The sequence below is a fragment of the Hermetia illucens genome, chromosome 3, assembly GCF_905115235.1.
Source record: "Hermetia illucens chromosome 3, iHerIll2.2.curated.20191125, whole genome shotgun sequence".
Taxonomy (NCBI): domain Eukaryota; kingdom Metazoa; phylum Arthropoda; class Insecta; order Diptera; family Stratiomyidae; genus Hermetia; species Hermetia illucens.
In genome coordinates, this window is record NC_051851.1 from 133,932,008 (window position 1) to 133,956,539 (window position 24,532).

A 24,532-nucleotide genomic window follows, 5' to 3' on the forward strand; every position below is an offset into this window, starting at 1 on the left:
CGGTTGGTTAGCTTCTGAGAACAGGTCCTTGCAGTAACTGACCCATTTCGGACTCCCGCACTCTTCCCCTTTACAACCAATGTCAAAACTAATATCGGTTCCAGAAAGTACTAATCAAGATATTTCATTTGATGCCCCCCATGACTATACTTGGTGCAAAAAAAATTATACCCCCTTTGCATGTGTGGGGACCTCCTTCCCTTAAACTCAACGTACAACTATGTTACTCTTTACATGCAATGGGATTCAGGTCCCACCTTTCCACCAAATTTCGTATCAATAGGAGTAACCGTTTCTGAGATATAAGGTATGACAGGCAGACAGGCAGTAAACCGACTTTAGTAAAGTTTTTTTGAAAAAAGATTTGAAAAATCAACCATTTTTTTCGTCAGTTTTTTGCACATCAATTTATTTCCAAGTTATCACAATCTCGGCGGATTTTACCTAATACTAGCACTAAGTGCCAAGCATTTAGGCTCGGACGATCCTACCTACTTAAAAACTAAAGGAGCGCTGGTGGTGGCCGGTGGTAGGTCAATGGGAGAATCCGTCGAGAAATCTCCGCAACATCGAACACGTATGCAGAATGGTGTACTTCTGCATGGTTTAAACCAGACTATGCGAAAGTTCCAGGACATTATTATTATTATTATTCATTTATCAATGAATAGAAAAAATCCGGATTTTGGAAAGAAGCGAAACATATTCGAGTCCATGAGACTCCATAAGTAGCTGCGAGGAGTCGAAAATGCGCTCATGTTTCAAACCGTTAACAGAAGAGTTTTCTAAAATATATTTAGAGGTAAATTTTGAAGGTGTAATGAATTCAAAAAACAAACAATCGGCTTTCTTTTATTTATTCTACATTTTACACACGCTGAAAATTTTGAACGATTTTTTAAAGTTGAATATTCATGACTACTTCAACTGTAACCTGGGCCTATTTAAATATTATTCTAAAATCGCAACCCCGAAAAAGCCACTTATTATTGTTCTCATCTGTTATTGTTATCCTAATTTGACCCAGGAGCTTGTTCGTAGTTGAATCGATTGATATCCAACATTCAACCTACAATACCATTACCTCTGTCATCAGTCCATAACTTCCGCTGCGAAGTTGTAATCACTGAGCCATCCCAATTATAAATTTTATTGACTAGTTATATTGATGTCAGAATGGACATTAGGCGATTCTGGGTTCATCGAAATGGACACAGTTTCCTTAATCCTAAAAATCTACCCTAAGCTGTTTGTTTGCCTCTTTGCCTTTAGCTTCACCTGCACCCTGTAATCACTATAAAAATTTAGATTTTGCCCAGAACGACCTTGGAGGTATTGTTAGGATAGGATTGGAGAGTCAAAAGAGATGAAACGGTTTACATATTAAAAATAGGGTTCTTACCATACTCGGGGAAATTGAATGAATGTGATTGAACAATCAGCAAAGCTGAGAAACGGTTCAACCCGAACTTCATGAAGGAAATTTAGCCAATGTAACTCGAACTTTAGCACACAGAACTGGGATGTAGAAGTTGTTCTAGTATCTGAAAAACAAAAAAAAAACCTTTTAGCAAAAAAGCGAAAAATAACATTAGCTGCGTAAATGAGGGTTCACTTTAAAAACTCAATCTCTTCACAACCTAGTTAACATCATGCGTTCAAATATATAAACGAAAACTTTGACGAGTCATGATTGAGGAGTGTTTAACAATCATTTTTCCTGTAATTCAAAACCATTTTAGATAAAGTTCAATAGCCCGTAATTCTCTCAAATATTGCCAGTTTTAATAAACGCTGATTCGCGAAATTTATGTTAGTTAGATAGTTAAATCATAACCAGTTTCGTGTTATCGGCAAATGTACATATATAAATTAATATTGTAGCTGCGTAGAAAATTAATATTGGACGGATATTATTCTTGAACATAATAATTTCATCGAATCAAATAATAAATGCCGCCATATAGTATATTTAATAAGTTTTTGATTTTTCTAAATAAGTTAGCTTATCTCCTTCGAATAGACAGCAGGTTATTTACTCTGCTTTAATCAGGGTATGAAGAGAATTATACGAGCTCAATCAATATTTTGCTGTAGCTCAAGTTAACACTCACAGCCTGAACACACAGACTATATATATCAATTTAATAACTGATTTCGGTCTCTGAGCGGCTGAATGTATTGGAACTTTCTTCAATTACTGATGATGCACGTTGAAAAATATGCACCCAAAAACACAATATTATTCATAAAATTCATTAGACTTCGACTTAAAACTGAAGTGAGAACTCTAAGCTCATATAAAACTGTTGAATGAATCGCAATGTTTAATTGAATTGATAACAGTCAATGATTTTCTTTTTATTTCAATGGAATTTATGTTCAATTTGAATAGTAGGAAAAAGTAATAAAATATAAATTATCTCTTAGAAATCTAGGCTGGTATTCCCGTCTAATAGTTTATATATTAACTTTTTAATTTATCAATTAAATTCTGCAATGGAATCTTTGAAAATAATTCCGTCATCAAATCAAAAATTGGACAAATGGTCAGATGGAATTTTTCAGTTTCGATGTCATATCAAAAATATAACAACGCATCAGAGATTAATTTGTCGATTGCATGTCAAATGAAGTGATATACGCTTGGTGAATTGTTTGCATAATGACATAAGTTATCGCTGAACATTATATTAACTATTGGGTAAGATAATTAGAAATATAAGATAATTCTTCAAATGAGAAATATTTATGAAATGAGCTGGTTTGTCTAGCGCCACGTGCAACTGTTCAGGTGCTACCTTTTTGCGGTGCTGCGATTATGCACGTAGACTAATAGATGGCTCACAGTGTATCTTAAAGAACCATGTAAGGGTCATTGTACATCTACTAACAATAGTATATCCATCGGTCCTATAAGCAAAATAAAACCTTAGGGTGTTTCCTACTTCTACGTATTTCAGGTTTTGCGTCTGATATTAGGAATTCTCCAAATTTTCGTACGAGTCGAAGCGCTTCTCAGAAAGTGCGTGGCCCAACGAGGCAAAGAGGTGGTAATCCGACGGAGCCAGGTCTGGCCGCATGGTTAAGCACCTCCCACTTGAGTTTTTCCAGCGTGTCGCGAACGACTTTCGACTTATGCGATGGTACATTGGTCCCACCACACACACAGCATGACCTTCCGACCGTAACGATTTGGTCGTGCCGTCGATGTCGATGCTTCACCTGGTCTCACCCACGATTTGTTGCCTTTAGGGTTCTCTAAGAAAATCCACCTTTCGTCGCTCGTAACAATACGATGAAGAAAAGACTTTCTTTTGTACCGTTGAAGCAGCATTTCACACGTCACTTCGTGGTGTACAGTGACAAAACCTTCTTGTTCGGTGATCTCGACATCTTAACATCCTTGTTGTCGCAATTGTTCGGTTTCGGTTTTCTTGAAAAGTATCCTTCTCATATGACCACATCCTGGGTCAACCCGCTACCCGCTACATCAATATTGTGCCGTCATAATACCAATACGATTCACAAGTTACCTCCAAGTTAAGATTGGATGTGCCTGTGTAAAACCCAGATCCAGGTCGAAATAATGCGATAAATAGGGTCAAGATGAAATTAATTGGGACCTCTTTGGTGGTGGTACGTGCCGCTGTAAAATGGCCAAATTGTATCCTGTTTCGGTAAAAAGTTCAAATATTCCGTATTTTATTTAGAACGGTACTGGAGCATATTATGGGAAAAATAGCAGTAAGACCTAGACCCAGATACTAATCTATGCGTGAGTGAACGCAGAAGATGATCGACGAAGTAACAAAATATAGTCCACAAATAAATAAGAATAAAATGAAAAATATGATAAACGAGAAAGGAGACACCAATCAAGTATTAAAAATAGGAGTAGAAACGATAGTTTTGTATTCTTAGGGGTAAGAATTGCAAAAACTAATGAAAGGGACAATTTCATAAGACAAATCATGTTCCAAACAAAAAATTTTACCTGGTATTGTCAATACTGAACTGTTCCTGTTTGCGGTAGCGAGACATGAACAATGATCTAAATCTCAGAGCCGACAAACAATGCCTTTGAACATCGAGTCCTCAGTAGAATTTTAGACCCAATAAAAGGAGATGGTATAAGGCAAATTAGGTGCAATAGGTAGTTGTATATCTCAAATAAAGAATCAGGGATCGTAGACAAACCATGGCGATGAAAAAACAAAGTGGAAATGGTTGGTTTGTTTTCCGTTAGTATAGGTATTTTATTTTAATATGCATTTAACGTCCGGATGTATAACACTAAAGAAGTGAACAAGTGATTCCTGAAAAACTTGTTCCTTTCTTCAGTGTTTTCCGTCCAAACTATAGCACCGAGTAAGGGAACAAGTGGTTTCCGAAATGTCGGAATCATTATCATTAATTCGATATCCCTTAAAGCTCTCTGGCTTCCTGACCTACGCCATCGCTCCATCTTAAGCGAGGTCTGCCTCGTCTTCTTTGTCTACCATAGATATTGCCCTTATAGACTTTCCGGGCTGGATCATCCTCATCCAAACGGATCAAGTGACCCACCCACCGTAACCTATTGAGCTCCACAACCTGACGGTCATGGTATCGCTCATAGATTTCGTCGTTATGTAGGCTACGGAATCGTCCATCCTTAGGTAATATGGGAATATGCGCATTAAAACCAAAAAAAAAAACTAGCGGAAAAAACGTTCAAATATTTTCATTAATTTAATCGCTAGAAGCACCGCAATAACACACTTAGAGTAAAAAGGAACTTCCAAAAGCAATGTGTTAGGGTTCACGAATTCGAAAGCGCGAACGTTGATCAAAAGAATGGAGGCGAAGGCTTCGAAAGGTATCGCCATGAAAGAAGAAAAGGTAACTATAATATAATTAATAGAAATAAAAAATCAAGTTCGACATAAACTTGCTAAATGTTCCATGTGGCTAGCGATGCTAAATGAAGGTGTAGACCAAGAAGTGAACATAGAAAAAATCGAGGTGAAATTTAGCGGTAAAGCTAAAGCAAAACTAGTCGACAATGTATAATACAGATAAGTTATTTTAACTCAATGCGATAGAACTCCCTTATGTAACAAGCAAGTCGCCATAGTTAAAGATACTGTTGGCAACATCCAACTGACTTAGTTTCTCCCAGCGCTTTCGCCATCGAAATGCAATCAATAGAATGGAGCTCGCAGCACTTACTGAGAATCTATTAATAAATCCATTAATAGATTTAAAGAATGAATTAGAAGCCCTCGTACTTATAAAACAATATTGATATACTAGTGATAGCAGAGATTCATCTATGGAGCAACATTTATGAATCTATGGTCTTCAATCATAATTATCCACACGAAGTGATTGGTTGTGCAGTCGATGGCGATTATCAGGCTTTGCAGATCCAACGACTACCAAGTGTATAAGGATTATCACCGTTAAAAGAAGCTAATATTTTATAAGAGTTGAACCGTCATCCACAGATCTGAGTAAGATTTGTTGCTTACTATTGAAAGACAGAGGACCCAATTTGCAACCAAACGTGTACTAGTTGAATTCAAAGTATGGGCTTTCAATAAGATAACACATGTTTTTATTATACTAGAGGTGCGCGAAACATCACCTTGTTAGGTAAATGTGATATCATATCACTTTTTAAAAAAAGTGATATTACAAAGTAATATCGCAAACATCACCTTCCATTACCCTACTCGTGCATATGATGCTATATCATCAACATAAAGTATGAACACTCAGCAGCAATATTATCAAATACTACTTATCACTAGAGTGATTTAGATGGACTTATTACATTCATAGCGTAAAAGTACGGTAGCGCGCTATAGGTATCAATAAAAAATGAATGAATTTTTCATGCCAGAGAGGACAAAAAGGTCTCAAGTAAAAGTTTAATAGCACGTACAATATCTTCACATGAAAAATAGGGAACAAGTCGGGAAACCGGAAGCTAAACGCTTCAGGTACGAAAGGTTTTGTGTATTTCTTTGTACGTAGCACGTAATATATCCATATATTATGTGAGAGTATCCACTTTCGGGTGATATTGACATTCATAGTCTTCAATTTTCAAAGAAGCAACAAATTTGAGGTAATCTAACTTTGTTAGTGATAGTGCGATTTCCACCAAACTTGGTAAGATCATGCTCTATATTATAGCCTATATCACTGCAAAATTCCATGGTACTAGGATGAACTTAAGGGGGGTTTCTAGCTAATTACAAAAAATGGTAGTAATATACTATTATTAACTTTATTTAAACAGATATCGGCATGGAAGGTACTTCGGAGCCCAGGCACCATATAGTGGCAGCCTCCTGATTTTTTTCAGATTTTTCGGTTTGGTAGTTTCTGAGAATGGCCCCCTTAAAGAAGTGATCACTTTCAACCCCCCGCGCTCCCCACCCTTCCAACGAATGTCAAAACTAAGATCGGCTTTGAAAAGTACTAATCGAGACCTTTCATTTGATACCCCACATGACTATATTTGATGAAAAAAAATGTTACACCCCCCTTTTGCATGTATGGGGACCCCCCCCCCCCCTTAAATTCGACGTAAAAGGATGTAATTCACTGCATGCGTGAGCGATCACAGTTCCCACCTTTCTACCAAATTTGGTCTCAATCGCTATAACCGTCTCCGAGAAAAATGCGTGTGACGGACAGACAGACAGACAGACGGACAGACAGACAGTAAACCGATTTTAATAAGGTTCTGTGTTTACACAAAACCTTAAAAATGATTTCTGCGAACAAACATTACTACACTTAGAAGTTATCTCGCTTGGGCACAAAATTGAAATCAACTTTTCACAACAAAGTGAGCCGAAAGAACAGATTCGCGCCCGATAGGCAGCTTTGGCACTCGACAGTCGCCTAGGCCAATTGTACTAGGAAATATAACACTGCTGTGAGCTTATCACTTGCACAGCGGTAAGTGTGATTATAGACAAACTGAAGCACAGTCTGCTTGTGTGGATGCCCTATACTCCACTAAGTAGTGGACACACATAAGCAGCCGACATTCATTCATTATGTTACCAAGCGACAACATTACAAATCAATTACTTAAAATTAAGAATCATCATACCAATCCTAACTACAAGAGATTCGCAAGCGATGCTCTGTATCGGCATCAGAATGGCACTGGACAACTGCAGCCGTCACTTGTACTGCAAAGAGCGTTGATGTTTTGTAATGTAATATCACATTACAAAATATTACCTACCACATAAATAATATCAGCATCACTTTTGTAATGCGGTGATGTTAGGTAATGTGGTGATAATAGGTAATGTGATGATGTTAAGTAATGCGGTGACGTTAGTTAATGTGATATTACACTTTACGATGATAACAATTTTGTAATGTTACATGCATCGCCTACCTATCTCTAGGTTTGGTTGGAAAGACTTGAATCTAAAATGGTTTTAATTCTAAGCATTGCCTTACATGTAACCCAAAATGCAATCCAAACTGAATTAGAAAAAAATAGTTGAAGTGAACTAAATGGCTAAATATCAAACATCATCATCAACGGCGCAACAACCGGTATCCGGTCTAGGCCTGCCTTAATAAGGAACTCCAGGCAATACGCGATGAAACGACGGCATTTTTGTTGCTGCCATCTATCACTCTGAGCTACCCTTCCTTTACATCTGCTAAATTTGAAATATCCCCTACACTGAGCTCTTTGGAGGGTTAGACGGAAGAGGAAAACATCCTCAACTCAAAGAGTACTCTTATCTACTAAACTCCATTATAAAATCTGTGTCGCCTGTGAATAATTGGTTGAGTGATAAAATATCATTTTTAAAACAACGCCACTGAAGGTTTATTAAAGTTTCAAAGGGATAGAAACTCACCCTTACGGTGGATTTGAAGACAACTACTTTGGGATTCATAATTTGCCAATTGCAATTAACTGACTATTAACAGGTGCCGCGCGTTTATATCCATCCATATGTCAATCATAGAAACTAACAATTTGAAAAATAAGCTAACTGTGATGTGGTGAATAAGTATTAAGCGGTATTGAGAATTGTAGTACTGTCAGTCTATCAACCTGTAACTTGTCGTCCTAAATAAAGATCAATCCAAAAACGTCCATGACGTGAAACTTCTGGGAAACGCTGCATCCAACATCAGCGTCCATAACTTTAATTAAATGAGCACTATTCAAAATTTGATTTTCACTTTCCTACCGCGGTTCAACAGTAATATGAAACTCTAAGAGCACACATCAGATTAGCTCGTTCAGTAACCATCAGTCAACCGGTCTTCCCTTCGTGGTACATCTAGAAGGCAGTAATAGCATAACAACAACAAAAGCAAGCGTGTATATTGCATATGTTATTTTTATTAATTGAGGGCAAAGGGAATCAATGAAATGCTACACGGTAGAATAGAAAAAGATGAAGACATCTAGATCTACCTCTCAAGCGTCAAAGAAGCAGATCGAAGGAAGGGCTTACATCCTTTGTGGGTCGTGATAAAGGAGAGGATTAGGCTACCAAAATTAGAAATGCTAAAGGCGCTGTTTCTGCCGCTAGTAAAATAAGGATCTGCTAACTAACTTACTGATTTCTTTGCTGAAAACAATGTGAATAAGGGTTAAAATTGCTAGTCTGAAATTTATCTTAATGCGCAGTAGCTTCGGTCAGTAAAAAGTTGAAAGTTCGTCCACGTCCGGTTGAAACAATGATACTGGAAAGCCCGACATAAAAACTACTGCGCAACTGGTGATCATTGTCATTTGAGTACCAATTATGGATGAGTAACTCCAAAACATAAGCGTAATTTTCCTTAATAAATTCGATTTTTGTGATATTCTAAGCTTAATTTATCAAAACATTGCAATTAAAGCTAACTCTTTGCTTGCTAGATGTGCGATTATTTGTTCCGCTAGAGAGTTACTATTTTTCTCGAAAATAAAATAATTAAATACTATCAAAATAAAAGACAATCCGATTATGGTAGCTATCAAGTTACCTATCCATTAAATGGATTACCTTAATAATCAATTAAAAGGTGATTTTAATGAATTGTCGCACATTAGACAAATTATCTTGATTCATTGTGCCTAAACGAAATGTGGTTTTTTGCATGATTGCAACGACATCAATTATTCATACATTGCTGATATTTATACATATGAATCGTAAACAAAGCCATAAATATACTAACTACAATCTATGAATGGTTCAGAAGATTAAAATAATACCCACAATTGAAGAATTTTCCGAAAATTACTATAATCAGAATATTATATTATAATTGTATAATACAACAAGTATCAATTGTGTTCTGCTCTTAAAGCTTATAATAGTGCAAATAGCAGGAAGAACACTTTTCCGGCGATTACTGATAACTATGTCTACAAATAAGTGCATTTAAATATGTATATGGAAGTGGAATTTTTTTGAAAAACTTTCCTAATGACCCTGGTTGCGATTACGATCTTATTGTTCAAGTTAAGTTGATATTTCTATGGATCTGCTTGAGAATTAAGTGAGATTTATGGAATATTTCATACACATATTTGTCTTTACTTAAAGACTATACATTTTCCAAGAATTTACAATTACGTGATTGTTCACAAGCGGTTTTTGTAAATTGATATGTAACCCAGCTGTAGACAATAGTACATAAATCAAATAATTGAGAAAATTATCATTCAAATGATGATTTCATTCTGTTCACCAAAACCGCAACTGCAATACGATTCAATAATTGATTTCTGGAAATGGAATGCACTAGGGAAATATCAATTTTGAATTTATTTCATATTAAGAGATTCATAGAGAAAGCGAGGGTAATTAGCGAAAATAAACGCAATAAATTGTTTGGTATTCTGTAGATATGAACTGAAAAGTGGTTTGTGATTTTATTGAATTTCAAATATCAAGTACAACTGTACCCACCACTTGACAAACTAAGTATGTAGGCCGGTAAAACAAATAAAGAAAAGCCCCAAAGTTTCCACCATAAAAGGCAATAAAAGCAATATCTGCAGTGGTTCGATAAACAAATCGAAAACTGAAAGTTTCGGACTTCGACGACGACTTAGTCCTGGAGATCATACTTCAGCATTATTTATCAAAAATTTATTGATTTTTACAGTTTATAATTAGAATAGAAAAACTATTTATTATTGATTGACTAAAAAACCTAAAAATAAGAGGAGCAGGGAGCAAGAAAATTCTCATAATAAATATATGCGTACTTTCATAAAGTTAGACTGTTATTTTAATGCTATTTTGACATTTTTTTAGTGCCTTGGGTACTACGTCTTAAGTCAAAACGAAATGACAATTTTGGCGTGCTGTGATGTTGTTAACAGTAGTTTGATTTCCACCAAATTATCTAGTTACACATATTTAGTTACACATCTACATATTGCTGCAAAATTTTGTACTTCTAGGAGGAACTTAAGGGTTTTTTGCAGCAAACTTCCAAAATATAGTAATATGTACTATATTATTACTCATTTTACTTGAGTAGACATCGAGATGGGATATAACAAGTTTTCAATTGAACAGTCTAGGAGAAAATCCGTACTCTTACAACTAACGCCAAACATAATACTTATTTCGTAAACTACTACTCCAGGCAGCATGGATGAGATTGATGCCAAATGTTGCAATACACCTGATTATATTACGTATAATTTTGCCTGATTTCTTACGAGGCTAAAGAGATTACAGAAACCTACATAGATTTAAATTGGAAAGTTCATAGAACTTCAAGACGTATGTTCTTTCAATTTGATTTGTTGATATTGTTTGGCTATTCCTATACGTTTCTACCTAAAAAAAACCTGTCGGTATCCGCCGCTGGAAAGATAGCGAATATGTTCAATGCACTAATTTTGCTCTTCCCCGAGAGATGCGATTTTAGCACCAGTTTCACGCGTCCCAGGAATTCGAATAGCAGAGCATCCTTCAGAATTCCTAGGTATTTGTAGAAGTCTGTTTCGGTCATAACTTAAATGTGGAGTTTACCAAGGCTATGTCCGGCATACGTGGTATGTCATCCTTCCATGACTGTTGCTTAAAACTTCATTAGTTTGGAATCAATGCGGTACCGACGTAGGACATCGACTGGCCAGTTATGCGGGACATTGTCAAAAGCCTTCGCATAATCAATATAGCCACTAAGGAAATTTCTTTGGGCTCTAGTTACCTGTCCTACAACTACGTAGTGGATAATGAGTTGCTCTTTGCAACCCCTTGATCTAACTTGGAAGCTCTTTTGCTCCTCGGACAGAATGTTGGTCTCAAGGTGCGCATTGACCCTTCCATTAATAATGGAAATTATAAGCTTGTAGAGGATTATAATTCATTAAGCATTTTGGACGGGTGACCCCCGAATTCCACCCCCAATACTCTTTTGCTTTCGTTTCCCAAAACTGTACTTTTTGGATGCTCTGTTGGGATTCGTTAAGTGATCTGAAAAAGCTCCGCTTGTTGTTCTGGTACGTTGCATTCTAAACACGTCTGAATTGACTTTCGCCATACCGTCATAACCGACTGCATATGACAAAAAGTTTCTGCTTTAGTGTGCTTAGAATTTCAATTACAAATACTTCACTGGGGCTATGGCATAGTTCCGGCATTGTCAATATCGATTTGAATCAACCTAACAATGGCCTGCTGCAAAGAGTCATGACGACATTCCAGACGATTTTTTTCGGTCGGTCCAACCAATAACGTGAAATTGAATCCGCTAACCGTGAAATGTGCAGCGAAATGCACAAGTGATTGTAGTGCAGAAGCGACATATCAGCACACAGTTAAGATGCAATCTCAGCATTGATTTGAGATAGAATTCTTAGAGTTACTAGAGACGCATACAGCGTGGGAATACCTGATCTATGCAAAGGATCCATTTCCGAAAATTCTATCCATGCTCTTTGGAATCCCACTCGAATCCAGCGAACGATAAAAGAGTGATTCGACAAATGTTAAAACTGTTGCCTTCAATGCAGTATGGTGCTGTTGATGCTGCCGCCTTTCACCCACTGAATCTTGGTCACCAGTGTGTCGTTGCGAGTAATAAGGCGGTACTGGTCTGCAACTGGATGCATAGTCACATGTCCATATTACAGAAAACGCTCGACGAATTTCTGGTGCAGCGAGTGTTGTGCTTGCTCCCGCCGCTGTTATATCGTATTAAGAGGATTATAAAGAGGTTCATTTCCTCAGTCCACTTCATCCGCTGTCTACGTGAACCTGCTGAAGTGGTCGCCACAGATTGTGGCCAAATAGCTGGAGCAAGCGGGGCTCCTGGTCATCGTAGCTCAAAGACGTCGGACCGCCCCACGAAAAGCGGTTTCGACGCCATGCTGTTCATTACAGGAACCCAACCCAGTCACCATATCATACAAGTCACGCCGCGCCGGTTATCCGTACCAGACCTTAACTTACTTCTTTTCCTCATTTTTTAAGTTTTATTATTATTTGTACAGCTTCAACAAGAGCAAGTGGTTTTTCTAAGTCTCATGTCACAGTTGACTATCTTTTTATGTAGAAATAGGTATTTAACATTTTTTTCTCAAAACGAAAAAAGTTGTAAAAATAGTAAATAGTGTCCGTCATATGACTTTTACCCTATCTACTTTGGGGGCTTTGCCTGAGTGAGTGATAATAATATACTCTCCCACTGTTGACGAGTGAATTTATTCTTAGTGTCTCTACCGCGATATTAGTAAGCGTATGTAACTTATCATTCATGAAAATAAGGTACCAATCTTCAGCATTGCAGAGATCCGTAAATATTTTGTTAGCTTTCGTGAAAAGCCAGGGTGACGAAGCAATTGCTTTCTAGACCACAGTGTATGTCATCACTTCCTTTTTAGAAAGGAAATTGGAAGATTTTTGTGAGTGGGATTTTGGTCCGAATCATAGGATCGATTATTTTGAAGAGCCGAAAACATATTCTTTCAAACTACATTAAAAAGCATTTAACAGTATTTAATGCACATTTCGGTCTTGTATAGAAACAAATCCTTAAATCCCTTATTCTTATGGAGAATTTTGACCTAGAACAGGAACGTTTTCTCCTTGATGGCTGGAACAATTGTTTTCATAATTTGAGCATATTACCAATTAGTAGTAGAACATACTGAATGAAGCAAAAGTTTAGGTTTTGACTAACATTTTTTATCGATTTTTTTTGTAAGTAAACCATTTTTTTTCTATAAATCCCCTCGGGTCTAAAAATGCTTCATTCAGTGTACTCTTTAGACAACTTTAAATCAATGTGTGAAAAAAAATATTCTGATATGTTGATTACTTTACGAAAAACTGTTCCCAAAAGGTAAAAGGCATGACTTTACAGGAAATGAAAAAAGCCGAAATACACCTCTTATAATTGTTATCAAGTTTCCTGTTGCGCAGTAAGAACTTATGTTTCATCTAGAACTAGTTTGCGGTTAGAATCCATTACTTTTAGTCGATAATTCACACTAGAATATAAACAAATAGCCTGAAACTTGACCAAGATCCGTTGCGAATACTGCTCTTGTGAGGTATGCTTGTGTAGAAAGTGTTTAAAAAGTTTACTGCTCAGATTTGTATGAAACCAATTGCAAAATCTCCAGAAAGGATTATATTAATAAATAAAGAAACTGCCAATTTTCGACGAAAATGTGTAGTGGCCCCCTTAATTATTAAGGGCCTTTCGTTAACATTGTTTACCCAACTGGCGTCTTAGGAAGATGCCAGACTTTTTTTCTCCATTGTTTGCGTTGGTGTTTACTAAAAATAAAGATTTTTAAAGAACGAATTATAAACATTGATATTAGACCAGGAACACATCAAAATCAAGGCCTAATTATTGGTTTTATTTACGACAACTCATCAGACGCTGCCTCGCCTCTGCCCTAGTAATAGTTATTATTAGCTTTATTTGAAAAGATATCGGTATGGAGAGTATTTCGGAGCCTAGGCACCGCATAGTGGCAGTTTCGTGATTTTTTTTCAGATTTTTCGGTTGGGTAGGATCTGAGAATGGGTCCGTGAAAGAAATGCCTGTTTCCCAGCCCCCGCCTTCCCTCCTTGTGCATGAAATGCCCAAAGAGAGACCAGCATTGAAAAGTACTAATCGAGGCATTTTATTTGATATCCCACATAACTATATTTGGTGAAAAAAAATGTACATAGAGGTTGAAAAGGCATAAAATTGCCGTAAAATAGAATATTTTCAGAATTTAACTTGCTGATTTCGATCAAGGAGTATTCCGAGAAGCTCCGAGCTTGACATTTTATCATCCATCCAGGATTAAATTTTGTTGGGTGTGCAATACACGCCCTTGGATTGTACTTACTTCAGCTTTATGGGAGAAAGACAAAATAAGAAACTGCTGGTTGCGTTTATAATTGATTGAATGTTGTCTACCCTATCTTTTCATATTTCCCCTCACATTAGGCAGTTTATATGTACATTTAGATCCCACCTACATTGCCTTTACTGTCAGTTTGTCTGTGAAAGAACATTCAAATTGTTTTAACTCCAATCAGTTGTCTAAATTCAGTGACAAGTAATAATATTCGAAACTGTCCACGTGTCCAATATCATTCCCCCCCAACTTTCAGTGTCCACATCCTATCAAAAGCAACCTAAGACAATCTGGTGTACATAAATGATTCCGTTACACAAATTTAAATAAAACGATGGTTCTAATTATAATATGACTATTGCCTCCACCTAACAATGGCCTTCATTACTTGCCATGCGTCATAAAAATTTTTCCATGTTCGGTGGCTTTTCCAACCTACATACCCCATAACAGTTCGTCATGCTCGGCGCAACAACGTCTTATCGATTAAAGTCATCAATCTCAGGCCTTTCGGAACTCTATACCGATTTCGTAATAAGTTTTATTGAATTTTACATATTTAAGATTATAACGCGCATAATTAGGCAGTGCACAAGCCTTTTAAGACGTTTCTATCAGAGAAACTCAATTCATTTTATTCGTTCCGGGGATATTCCGAAGGTGCCATTATCTGTTCATGTACGATTTAGCCCTTAACAGCTAATCTGCATTGATTTTGTAAACAAGTTCTAAGTAACCTTCATTTTCCACTTCTTTTCCATAGAATTCTGCATCAATTGATGAAATGAGGGAGGTTGCAGCGAGAATATGCCGTGACTACTTACATGGTGCTTGGAAGACGGTGAATGCTGAAGATATAAAATTTCGAAGAATCAGGTAAGGGTTGCATTGATTTTCCACTCAAATTCTGCTTTATATATAAACTTTTTTGTTTTTTTCAGTGGGGGTTTATCCAATTTCTTGTACTACGTTAGCTTACCAGATGGCTTTGATAATAACAACTCTGCCTCCACAATTTCTCAACAATCGATAAAGCGGCTTCGAAGGGATAGTTCACAACAGGAAGGCGAACCAAAAGAGGTTAGTATCTAAATCAATATTTACGCCGTGGTGGTGGGTGGCAACTTTGTTGACAATTCAAGACAGTTTGATGTTCTGACTTTCCAAGTAATCATTTGCACAATTATAGCAACCGCTCTGAATAATTAGAATAAATTCTACGAGTTTAACATTGTCATGGCAAGTCACTAAATTAGATCAATAAGTTAAATTTCCTAATTCAAGTAAATAATCTCAGATTCAATAGTGACTTCAGCTATTCTTTGGTTTATCTTTACACCATGCCTATTCCTAAAAAGAATAATAACAATATTGACATCAATAAACTTGGGAGAAAGAGAGTGGATTTGGTTTAGTGACAGGAGCTCAAATTTATATCAATTGAAAAAGGAAAAGAAAGGGAACGTCTAGCCATTTCTTTTGATAAATTGGGACCATTCAATCCATTTATCTTATCTGATTAAAAGACTGAACGAATTGCGTTAATTGGCCATCATGTTTTTGGTGTAAAAATACGCAGAGATAAGAAGTTTAACAACAAAATTTAATCTATATCTTATAAAAAATTGCGATAAATTGATATTGACTATTTTTATCATAAACACAAGTGGGGCGAAATCAGCGTGGGGTAGAGATTTAAAACCTCAGAGAAAGAAATTGATTAGGAGAGATCATATACACCCCCTTTTACAATTTTTTTTTAATTAGAAAAGAATCGGATACTTTGAAAAACAAAGGACACACACTGAATGAAACACTATTGCACAAACGTTGGTTTCGTAAGAAATAGCTTTACAATTGAGGATTGATTCGCCTGAAAAGCCAATTATTTATTTAACGAAATATATTGTATGAATATTTCTTTGAGACTTTTATTGCGGAGCCTGACTAAGCTTTATCTGGAGAGAAAGTGGTGTTGCAAATAATCATTGTAAATGCGAAAAAAAAGTTAAACGAAACCCCAGATTCAAACCAAATCTCCGTTAAAACTATGAAAATTCGTACAAAATAGTATAAACAAAATCGAGAAAATTGGAAAAAAATTTTAAACCTTGCTGTCCAATTACGAATACACATTTATGTAAATGAAACATATTAAGTCAGTAAATGCCCAAGTAATTCTTCTTCTTTTTCTCCAGCCTTTGTCCCATTCACAAGCAGCGCCGGCTCGTCATGATCGGTTTCACCATTTGGCTCTATCGAATGCCTGATCTGGGTGCAATCTCGATGCTTTTAAATTCTCATCCAGCGTATCAAGCCATCCTTGTTTCGGTGTGCCTTTTGGTCGTTTACCATCGACTTCGATGTTCAGACCAATCTTGGCAAGTGAATTCTCGTTAGCACGAATTGCGTGACCATACCATCGAAAACGCCTCCTTCGAAACTTTTCCACGAACGGTGCAACCCAATAACGATCGCGGATATCCTCATTTAGGATGTGATCAAAACGTGTCACGCCACTGGTCCAACGTAACATCTTCGTCTCCATTACTCCAAGACGCCGCTCATTGTCTTTTATAGTCGGTTAACACTCAGAACCATAGAGAGCGACAGGACGGACGACATTGATCTAAAAGAACACCAGTTGGGGAATGCCACTTCATCCAGGTTGCGATAGTGCGTTAAGCAATTTCATAACGCAGTTCTCCATTGTCTGATAGCGTTAACCCGAGGTATTTAAATAGTTCAATTCTAGGCAAATCACTGCCGCTGACGGGGATTTTGCCTGTTTCATGGGGATCGGTCGTCAAAAATTCAGTTTTGTTTAGATTCAATCTGAGACCGTGTTGCATGAGGCGATCATTCCATTTTTGGATTAGTTGCTCGAGATCATTTTTGCTATCAAATGCTAGGAAAACATCATCTGCATAAAGCAGTGTGTAGGGCGCTGGATGTTGGATATCCCGTGTGACGGTGTCCATAACAAGAACAAAGAGGGGTGGTGAGAGGGCGCTTCCTCGATGAACACCAACAGAGACACGAAGCGGTTTTGATACACCCGCCATACTTTGAACTTTACTTTTCGAATCGTGGTAGAGCAATTGAACGCAGCGCACGAGTTCTTCTGGCACTAAGTATTATCGTAAAGCATACCAGATGAGTTCGTGTGGCACACGATCAAACGCTTTCTCTAGATCCAGAAATGCAATGTAAAGAGGGCGATGCGGTGTTTCTCCGTGAGTAACCGTGAGTAACAGTTAAGACCTTGGGTGTTTAGCGTAGGTACCTGTCGTGGAGACTGAGACTGCAATCTTAATCTTAAGACACGGATTGATTTTGTGACCACAATCAGAGCCCCGGTACCAGTCTATACCAAGTGCATGGCTTAGCATTCATCCTGGTAGATGCAAGATTTACCTAAATCTCTACCGAACTAAGGAGTACGGCACCCGTGTTGAAACGCAACACCACGCCGAGACCTGAAGGTCTCTTCTCGCTTGAGCATAACCACAGCCCCCATTCAACTTCCACTAGGGGGCCTACCGCAAATAACCGAGCTGTACTCACATACAACGGGAGTTCACCCGAAGTATGAGAGTCCAGGAGGTATCCCGGTTCCCATGGTACCAGTATACCCTTAGTAAGGTTTCGTGACGATTAGGCCTGTGGAGCATTCGCCTATTGCATCACGGCCAGCAAACCAAAGTGAGTACAGCGTCTTCCGGTGCCACCACTATGGAGATTCTCCTCGGCCACTTGGTTTTGGTTTGGCCGACAGGGTTGCCGCCCCGTCTTCCTCACCGCCACCTTTGAGTACCAGTTGCGCTGACAGGTGGAACTGGTCCAAATGTCGGCAATGATTGTGGAAGTGGAGGATGAGCAAATCCTTCAGTTGAAAGCTGCTCGAAGTATTCTCGCCATCTTTCCGTTGCGGCTCCACGGTTGGTAAGCAAAGTACCGTTCTTGTCATTAACGCAACAGAACTGTTCGATATCCTGTGTACGTTCGTTACAGCTTTTAGCAAGTCGATACAGATCTCTCTCGCCATCCCGAGTGTCCACTTTATCGTAAAGATTTTTGTAATGGTTCGTTCGGGTGACAGCGACCGGTTTCTTTGCCTCCCGGTTGGCATTCTTATAAATTTGCCAATTAGCAGGCGTTTTATCGTCGAGAAATTTGTGGTAGAGGCGTTTCTTTTTACGGACCTTCATTTCAACATCATCATTCCAAAGCCAAGTATCTCTGTTGATGTACCGCTTACCCGGCTTTGTGACCCCGAGGGTTGCAGGCCGCTTTGTGGATCGTGTCTTTCATTTGGTTCCATGATTCTTCCACATTCGTAATGATCGGCAATCGTATGAGTGAGATCGTTTCTTCTTTGTTCTCACCAAATTACCACCATTTAATGCGCCGCGGGCCAGTGCGTTCCTCACGCTGCTATATCGGGTTAATTCGCAGGACGGCAATCAATGGCCGATGTTGAGGTGCGATGATCTCATAGGGAACGACTTTGCAATCAGTAACAGTGGTAAAATGTTGGCGTCTTATGAGAATATAGTCGATTTGCGTTTTACTACTCCGACTATAAAATGTACGAAGATGAGACAATCGTTTGATGAATCATGTTTTCATAAGTACAAGGTCATGGGTGTCTGCCAAATCGATTATACGCTCGCCACCCTCGTTGCGCGCTCCGAACCCCTTTCCCCCATGGAATCTGTTACAGTCTGCCTTTTGACCCACATGAACATTAAGGTTCGCGGCAATGATAATATAGTCGTCAGCAGGCACGTGACAAGTATTTTCATCGAAAAGTTGCAAGAAGGCATATTTCTCGGCATCAGGTCGACCTGTCTATGGTGCGTACGCGGTGAAGAAGTGAATAGTGCGATCAGCTGATATAATGGTGAGTTTCATTAGCCGATCATCAAATAATGAAAGTCCGTTTCCAAAGACCGTATCATCACGTAATAGGTATCGAAAATATACCACAAAAGATATATAATTAGCCCCTACTTGCGACTTGTAGCAGAAATGCCAGGGTGGTCGATAAGTAGGAGACTGGTGTGCAGGATTCTCACAAAGTCCAAAAACGAACCTTTAAATGCTGCACTGCACTGCACGGCAGCTGATTTAAAGAACGGTGTGAGGCCTTGCATTGGGGTGGAGAAGAACTTCTTCTACTTGAAATCCCAAAAACGAGAGTACTGGAACCATTTTTCATTGATAACAAAAAATAAATAAAAATTATTTTTATAGTTCCGAATTAACCTGTTTACCGATAAAGATGTGTTGGTGTACCCATATCGGTTCTGTGTAAAAACTCATTCTCTCTCCTTCTTAACTAAACAAGATATTTTTCTTCATTACAGGTACTTTTGAGAATTTATGGGCAATCACATGGCGATTCGGCAATGCTTACCGAATTAGTTGTTTTCACATTGCTCAGTGAACGTAATCTGGGTCCAAAATTACATGGGATCTTTCCCGGCGGCCGCATTGAACAGTACATACCGGTAAGAAGCCTGACGTAAATATATTTTCAACGACTGCAAGTAAATAATCTAACACTAGGCAAGACCACTTAAAACGGGTGAACTAGCGAAACCAGGCATTTCAATGAAAATTGCAGCCAAAATGGCAAAGATTCATTCATTGAACCTACCAATTTCCAAGGAGCCCGAGTGGATGTGGAAATCAATGGGCCGATGGCTGAAGAATATCAAAACCGTTTTCGAAACAACAAAGTAAGTTTGAAAGATGATTCAAAGTTGGTTACTTTTTTAAAATCCTCATTCCTCTTTTACAGACATGATTGCTCACCTCATAACCGTGATATCATCCAAGAAATCCGTAAGACTGATCTGTCGAAGGAAGTCGAATGGCTTAAGTCTGTGATTGAAAGTTCCAATTATCCTGTGCTATTCTGTCATAACGACCTTCAGGAGGGTAATATCTTAGTCAAAGGACTTCCAGAGTCAGATGAAAGGCTAATGCCAAGAGATACTCTCAGGTAATTTCTTCACGATTCCATCTATTGTTTAATTTTCCAAAAATGGCCTTTTTAATTCCAGTTGGAAATTGTGAAAGAGAGAAAAAAGTAGTTATTTTTATTGAAAGAAATGTCGTGGAAAAAGAGGGGTTGGAAACTGTTGGCAGACACCACTGTTGTCGACGGTGTGTGTGTGTTGTTGAATTATGCATTTTCTCTGTAATTCGCTTATGGTCGCCGAGTCTCTACTTCCCAATATCGTTGTCTTCATACTCATTCATGTTGTTTCACTATCAAAAAATGTCTGAAGATTTTTGCGAATCTAACACACACATTCTACATGCGTGCAAAAAATAGTAATTGATTCAATTCATATTTTACTCAAATTTGCGCTATTTTCGTTGATGTGATATTTAGTTAGAGATGTGATCATGAACACCTAAAATTTTTTTATGTTCTTTCAGTAGTGAACATGGTGCTATGGCAAATGGTCACACACGACCAAGGAGAAACGACATTGAGGCTTATGATAATGGTAGTAAGGATATACTGAATGGAAATATCAGGTTGGACAAATATTTGATTTCCAAGTGTTATTCATTTTACAGAGAATATTAGGCACCATTATGTTTCGCTTATCAAACATTTTATAGATTATACTTTTAGAAAATGTCATACTATTCATATTGCGGCTGAGTACGGCAAATCTGCATTCATCTCGTTCACATTTGATTTCAAAACGAATCACGTTGATTACTTTTTTGTCTACTATATTTAAATGATAAAAGATTCATTCTCGTTTCTATTGCAGCGAAAACCTAATAATCAATGGTGCTAGTGAAGTCGTATCGGCTGATGCATCTATGATCAACGGCATCCAGCTTGATGATGATGAAGAGGACTGTGATCTAGAATTGATAATTATCGACTACGAATATTGTGCCTATAATTATCGAGGATTTGATATTGCGAATCATTTTGTTGAATGGACAATAGATTACACAAGCAAGGAGTTCCCCTATTTTTACCATAGCGTAAATAAATACCCAACAATAAAACAGCGTGAAGATTTCATAGTACAATACTTGAGAACTATCAAGGACTCAGATACCTACGTTCCTAGCCAAGAGGAACTAGATGAAATAAATGAAGAAATTAGTTGCTTCACAATGGCGTCACATCTGTTTTGGGCACTGTGGGCGATCGTAAACGTTCATCAAGTAATTGAATTCGGCTATTGGGTAAGTAAATTGAATTATCCTAGTTTTCTAGACAATTTACGAGAGTAGTTCAGTAATTAATTTGGTTCAACATGGAAGACAATTCTAAATGTTATAATACATCTCATAGTATTCGCGGGCATAGTTGAACTGCTAGAATTTTTCAAAATTTCTGATGTCCTCGTTAAAGCCGTTTTTTTTGTTCCCCCTCCTTTAGCGAAAATAAATTGATGTCAAAATATGAATATTCATCTGGCAATGCAACGTTTGCTGAACATTTTTAAATCTATTTGGGCAAAATTGCGATAAGTAACGCTGTGCAACCACTTCAATTTTGCATCACATGCCTAGGTTAAAACATTCCCTCATGTCGACCGACGTCGAAATTCTGAAAGCAACTTTTTTTGAAGTAGCAACTTTTGTGGCCCTATATGGAACATTACATTTAGATTATTATTATTTTGTTAAGGGAAAGACGCACCGCGTCCTTAAAGAACTATTGTGCCCCTTTTACTGGGTATAGTGTACCTATTGATCATAGTATCTCAAGCTGACCTATAACCGTCAGGAACTTTCGTATGTTCACTACTTCCAGATCTTTCAGCTTTGCATCTGATATTAAGTGCTTTCCCAGGTGCCTCGACCTACTTTGCATAAGAGCCGGACACTGTCCCAGGACGTGTATAGAGGTTTTGTCATACTCCTCACAAAACCTACAGGCAGTGTTCATAGATATTCCTAGCTTCCCTGGGTGATAGTTCAGCCGACAATGACCATTGAGAATTCCCACTATGGAGGTTATTTTTGGTGAGGTTTAAGCAATCCTTTGTGCGCATGGGTTCGTATCCCCAATAAGCACCCTGGACTGCTCCATCCCTGGTAGGTCCGCCCAACATAGTTCCCTCAACCGTTTCTTTTCATTTCTTAGAATCATAGCCGTGAAACCGTTTCCGATTCCACAGAAGTTCTCTGGCCCGTGTAAAGGCGTCCCTGCTCCCTTCTTGGCTAGTTCGTTCGCTGCCTCGTTGCTTACCAACCCAGCATGGCCTGGAACCCAAAGTATCCAGATCTTGTTGGATGAGCCGAGTGTATTCAGTCTCTCAAGGCATTCCCACACCTAGTTGGACCTAAGTGCCTTGATCGCTGCTTGGCTATCGGTGAGAATAGTAGCTATGTTCTGCCCCCTGTAGTTCCTTTGCAGATTAAAGGAGGCACCTTTTTCAATGGCGTATATTTCCGCCTAGAATATGCTTGTGTTCCAGCCCATTGGCTCAAAGTACATTTTCCTTGGACCAATGACACTGGCACCCGCTCCCTCTGCTGTGAGGGATCCCTCAGTGAGTGCACCAAATAATCAGTTGCCTTGTTACTTCAACGTGTTCCAAACTTCTTATTGAAGTGAAACCTCGTTATCATGTTATCCCCTGGTATCAGTAATTCGGGATACAACCTAGAAAGAATATCAATCTTCCTTCGGTTTAGGCAGATCCCCGCCTCAGCCATATTCCCGGCCATCCCAAATATTGCCCTCCTTGGCTGCATCTGTATGTGCAGATGGAGAGGGGTTAATACCAGAAGGACCTCCAGGGATGCCGTTGGCCATGTCCTCATTGCCCCAGCCAGCCTTTGTAGCTTATGTAATTCCCTGGCTTTTGTACTGAGTTCGGTTTTTTCTGCCCAGATTACCGCCCCATATGTAATCATTGGCCTAACTATTGCAGTATATATCCAAAGTAGTATCTCTGGCGTCACGGAAACTATCTGAGATGGCAGTGCCAACGTCGTATTGAGTGTGTGGGCTAATAAAATAGAGAAGTTTATAGCCATTTTTACGCGTTTATGTATCTCTTTCCCTGTCTCTGTATCTCTTTAATTTTTGGTTTACTGAGGATAGTACAAAGTACGTTGCCTCAAACCATCCTCCTTTACCTGCATTGTGTTGAAGCGTGATCTCTTCATCTGTCAATGAAGATGAAAGCGCAAGGCATCAGTGGTCGAATCTACAAAAAGCAATTTGGAACGTCGGGGTGAGGGTGGATGTGGGTTAATTGTGCTGGATAAAGCGATTTGAAACGATTGCAAGGTCATTTGTACGATTTATATAAGAAGTGTTGGAAAGATACGAGGTTATAATAACATTAAAATAAATGAGGATAGAAGAAGTATATACTGTTTTTGGGGTACAGAATTCTAAGATTAGAGGCCATTTTCGACGTCAACTTCATTTTTCTTTTCCGGAGAATGGTTTGATATTTTAGTGGGTCGAGGGCTGATTGCCAATTAGTAGAACATCGGAAGCGTTCATACAAATAAGAATTTAGGCGAGTTTCACTACGTTCGATGTCTCTTATGATGGTAAAAACCATAGAGCAATCTTAAACGATCAATTTTTCATCAGCCTGTAATTAATTATTTCATCAAAAATTGACTGATGAGAAACTTAAGGACTGACGTGTTTAGTATAAATAAGAGGAAAAAAATGTGTTGCACGCAATTAAACATCCAAGCCATACGAAAGCCATGTTCTGACTAACAACAGGAAGACAATTGCACTACACTGCCTGTCATCAGTCCGACCAGACTAACAGAGTTTATATAAAATTTAAATATTCATTGGTCAGATTCTTAAGTCCATCAGCCACTGCCATTAAAAATCAGTTTGTAATAATTTTGTAATTTCGACTGATGTTAGACTTATGGGAAACTGACCGTGTAAGGTTGTTCATAAAGTCATCTATTGACCTTATACGATCAGTATTTCATCAGTATGAATGATACTAACTTAAGGAAGAGCCCGCATTGCTACACGAAGTCCAAAACTTTCGGTATGCCAATGAGACAGGCTATTGTGGGTGTGTGCTTCCATTAATGCTTCAATTTTTTTTTTTGTAGTATTCATATACAAATCCTTTTCTTTTGAACGTTTGCTTTACGTATGGTTGGCGGGTGGTG

The 24,532-nt window shown here is 38.2% G+C and overlaps 1 protein-coding gene across 6 annotated transcripts in view; it reads left to right on the forward strand.

The window, feature by feature from the left end:
* The window catches only part of LOC119653049 (choline/ethanolamine kinase), a 54,105-nt gene that overhangs the window by 25,604 nt on the left and 3,969 nt on the right, over positions 1-24,532 (forward strand). For 2 of the 6 annotated variants that reach the window (XM_038057517.1, XM_038057518.1), the window contains exons 2-8: positions 15,132-15,244; positions 15,310-15,448; positions 19,741-19,884; positions 19,943-20,115; positions 20,178-20,381; positions 20,825-20,926; positions 21,172-21,601. In XM_038057517.1, the coding sequence (XP_037913445.1) occupies positions 15,132-15,244; positions 15,310-15,448; positions 19,741-19,884; positions 19,943-20,115; positions 20,178-20,381; positions 20,825-20,926; positions 21,172-21,601 (1,305 nt within the window). Of the gene's footprint in view, positions 1-14,805; positions 15,047-15,131; positions 15,245-15,309; positions 15,449-19,740; positions 19,885-19,942; positions 20,116-20,177; positions 20,382-20,824; positions 20,927-21,171; positions 21,602-24,532 lie in introns of those variants that run through there. The other 4 variants (XM_038057514.1, XM_038057513.1, XM_038057515.1 and 1 more) reach the window with 4 other exon arrangements.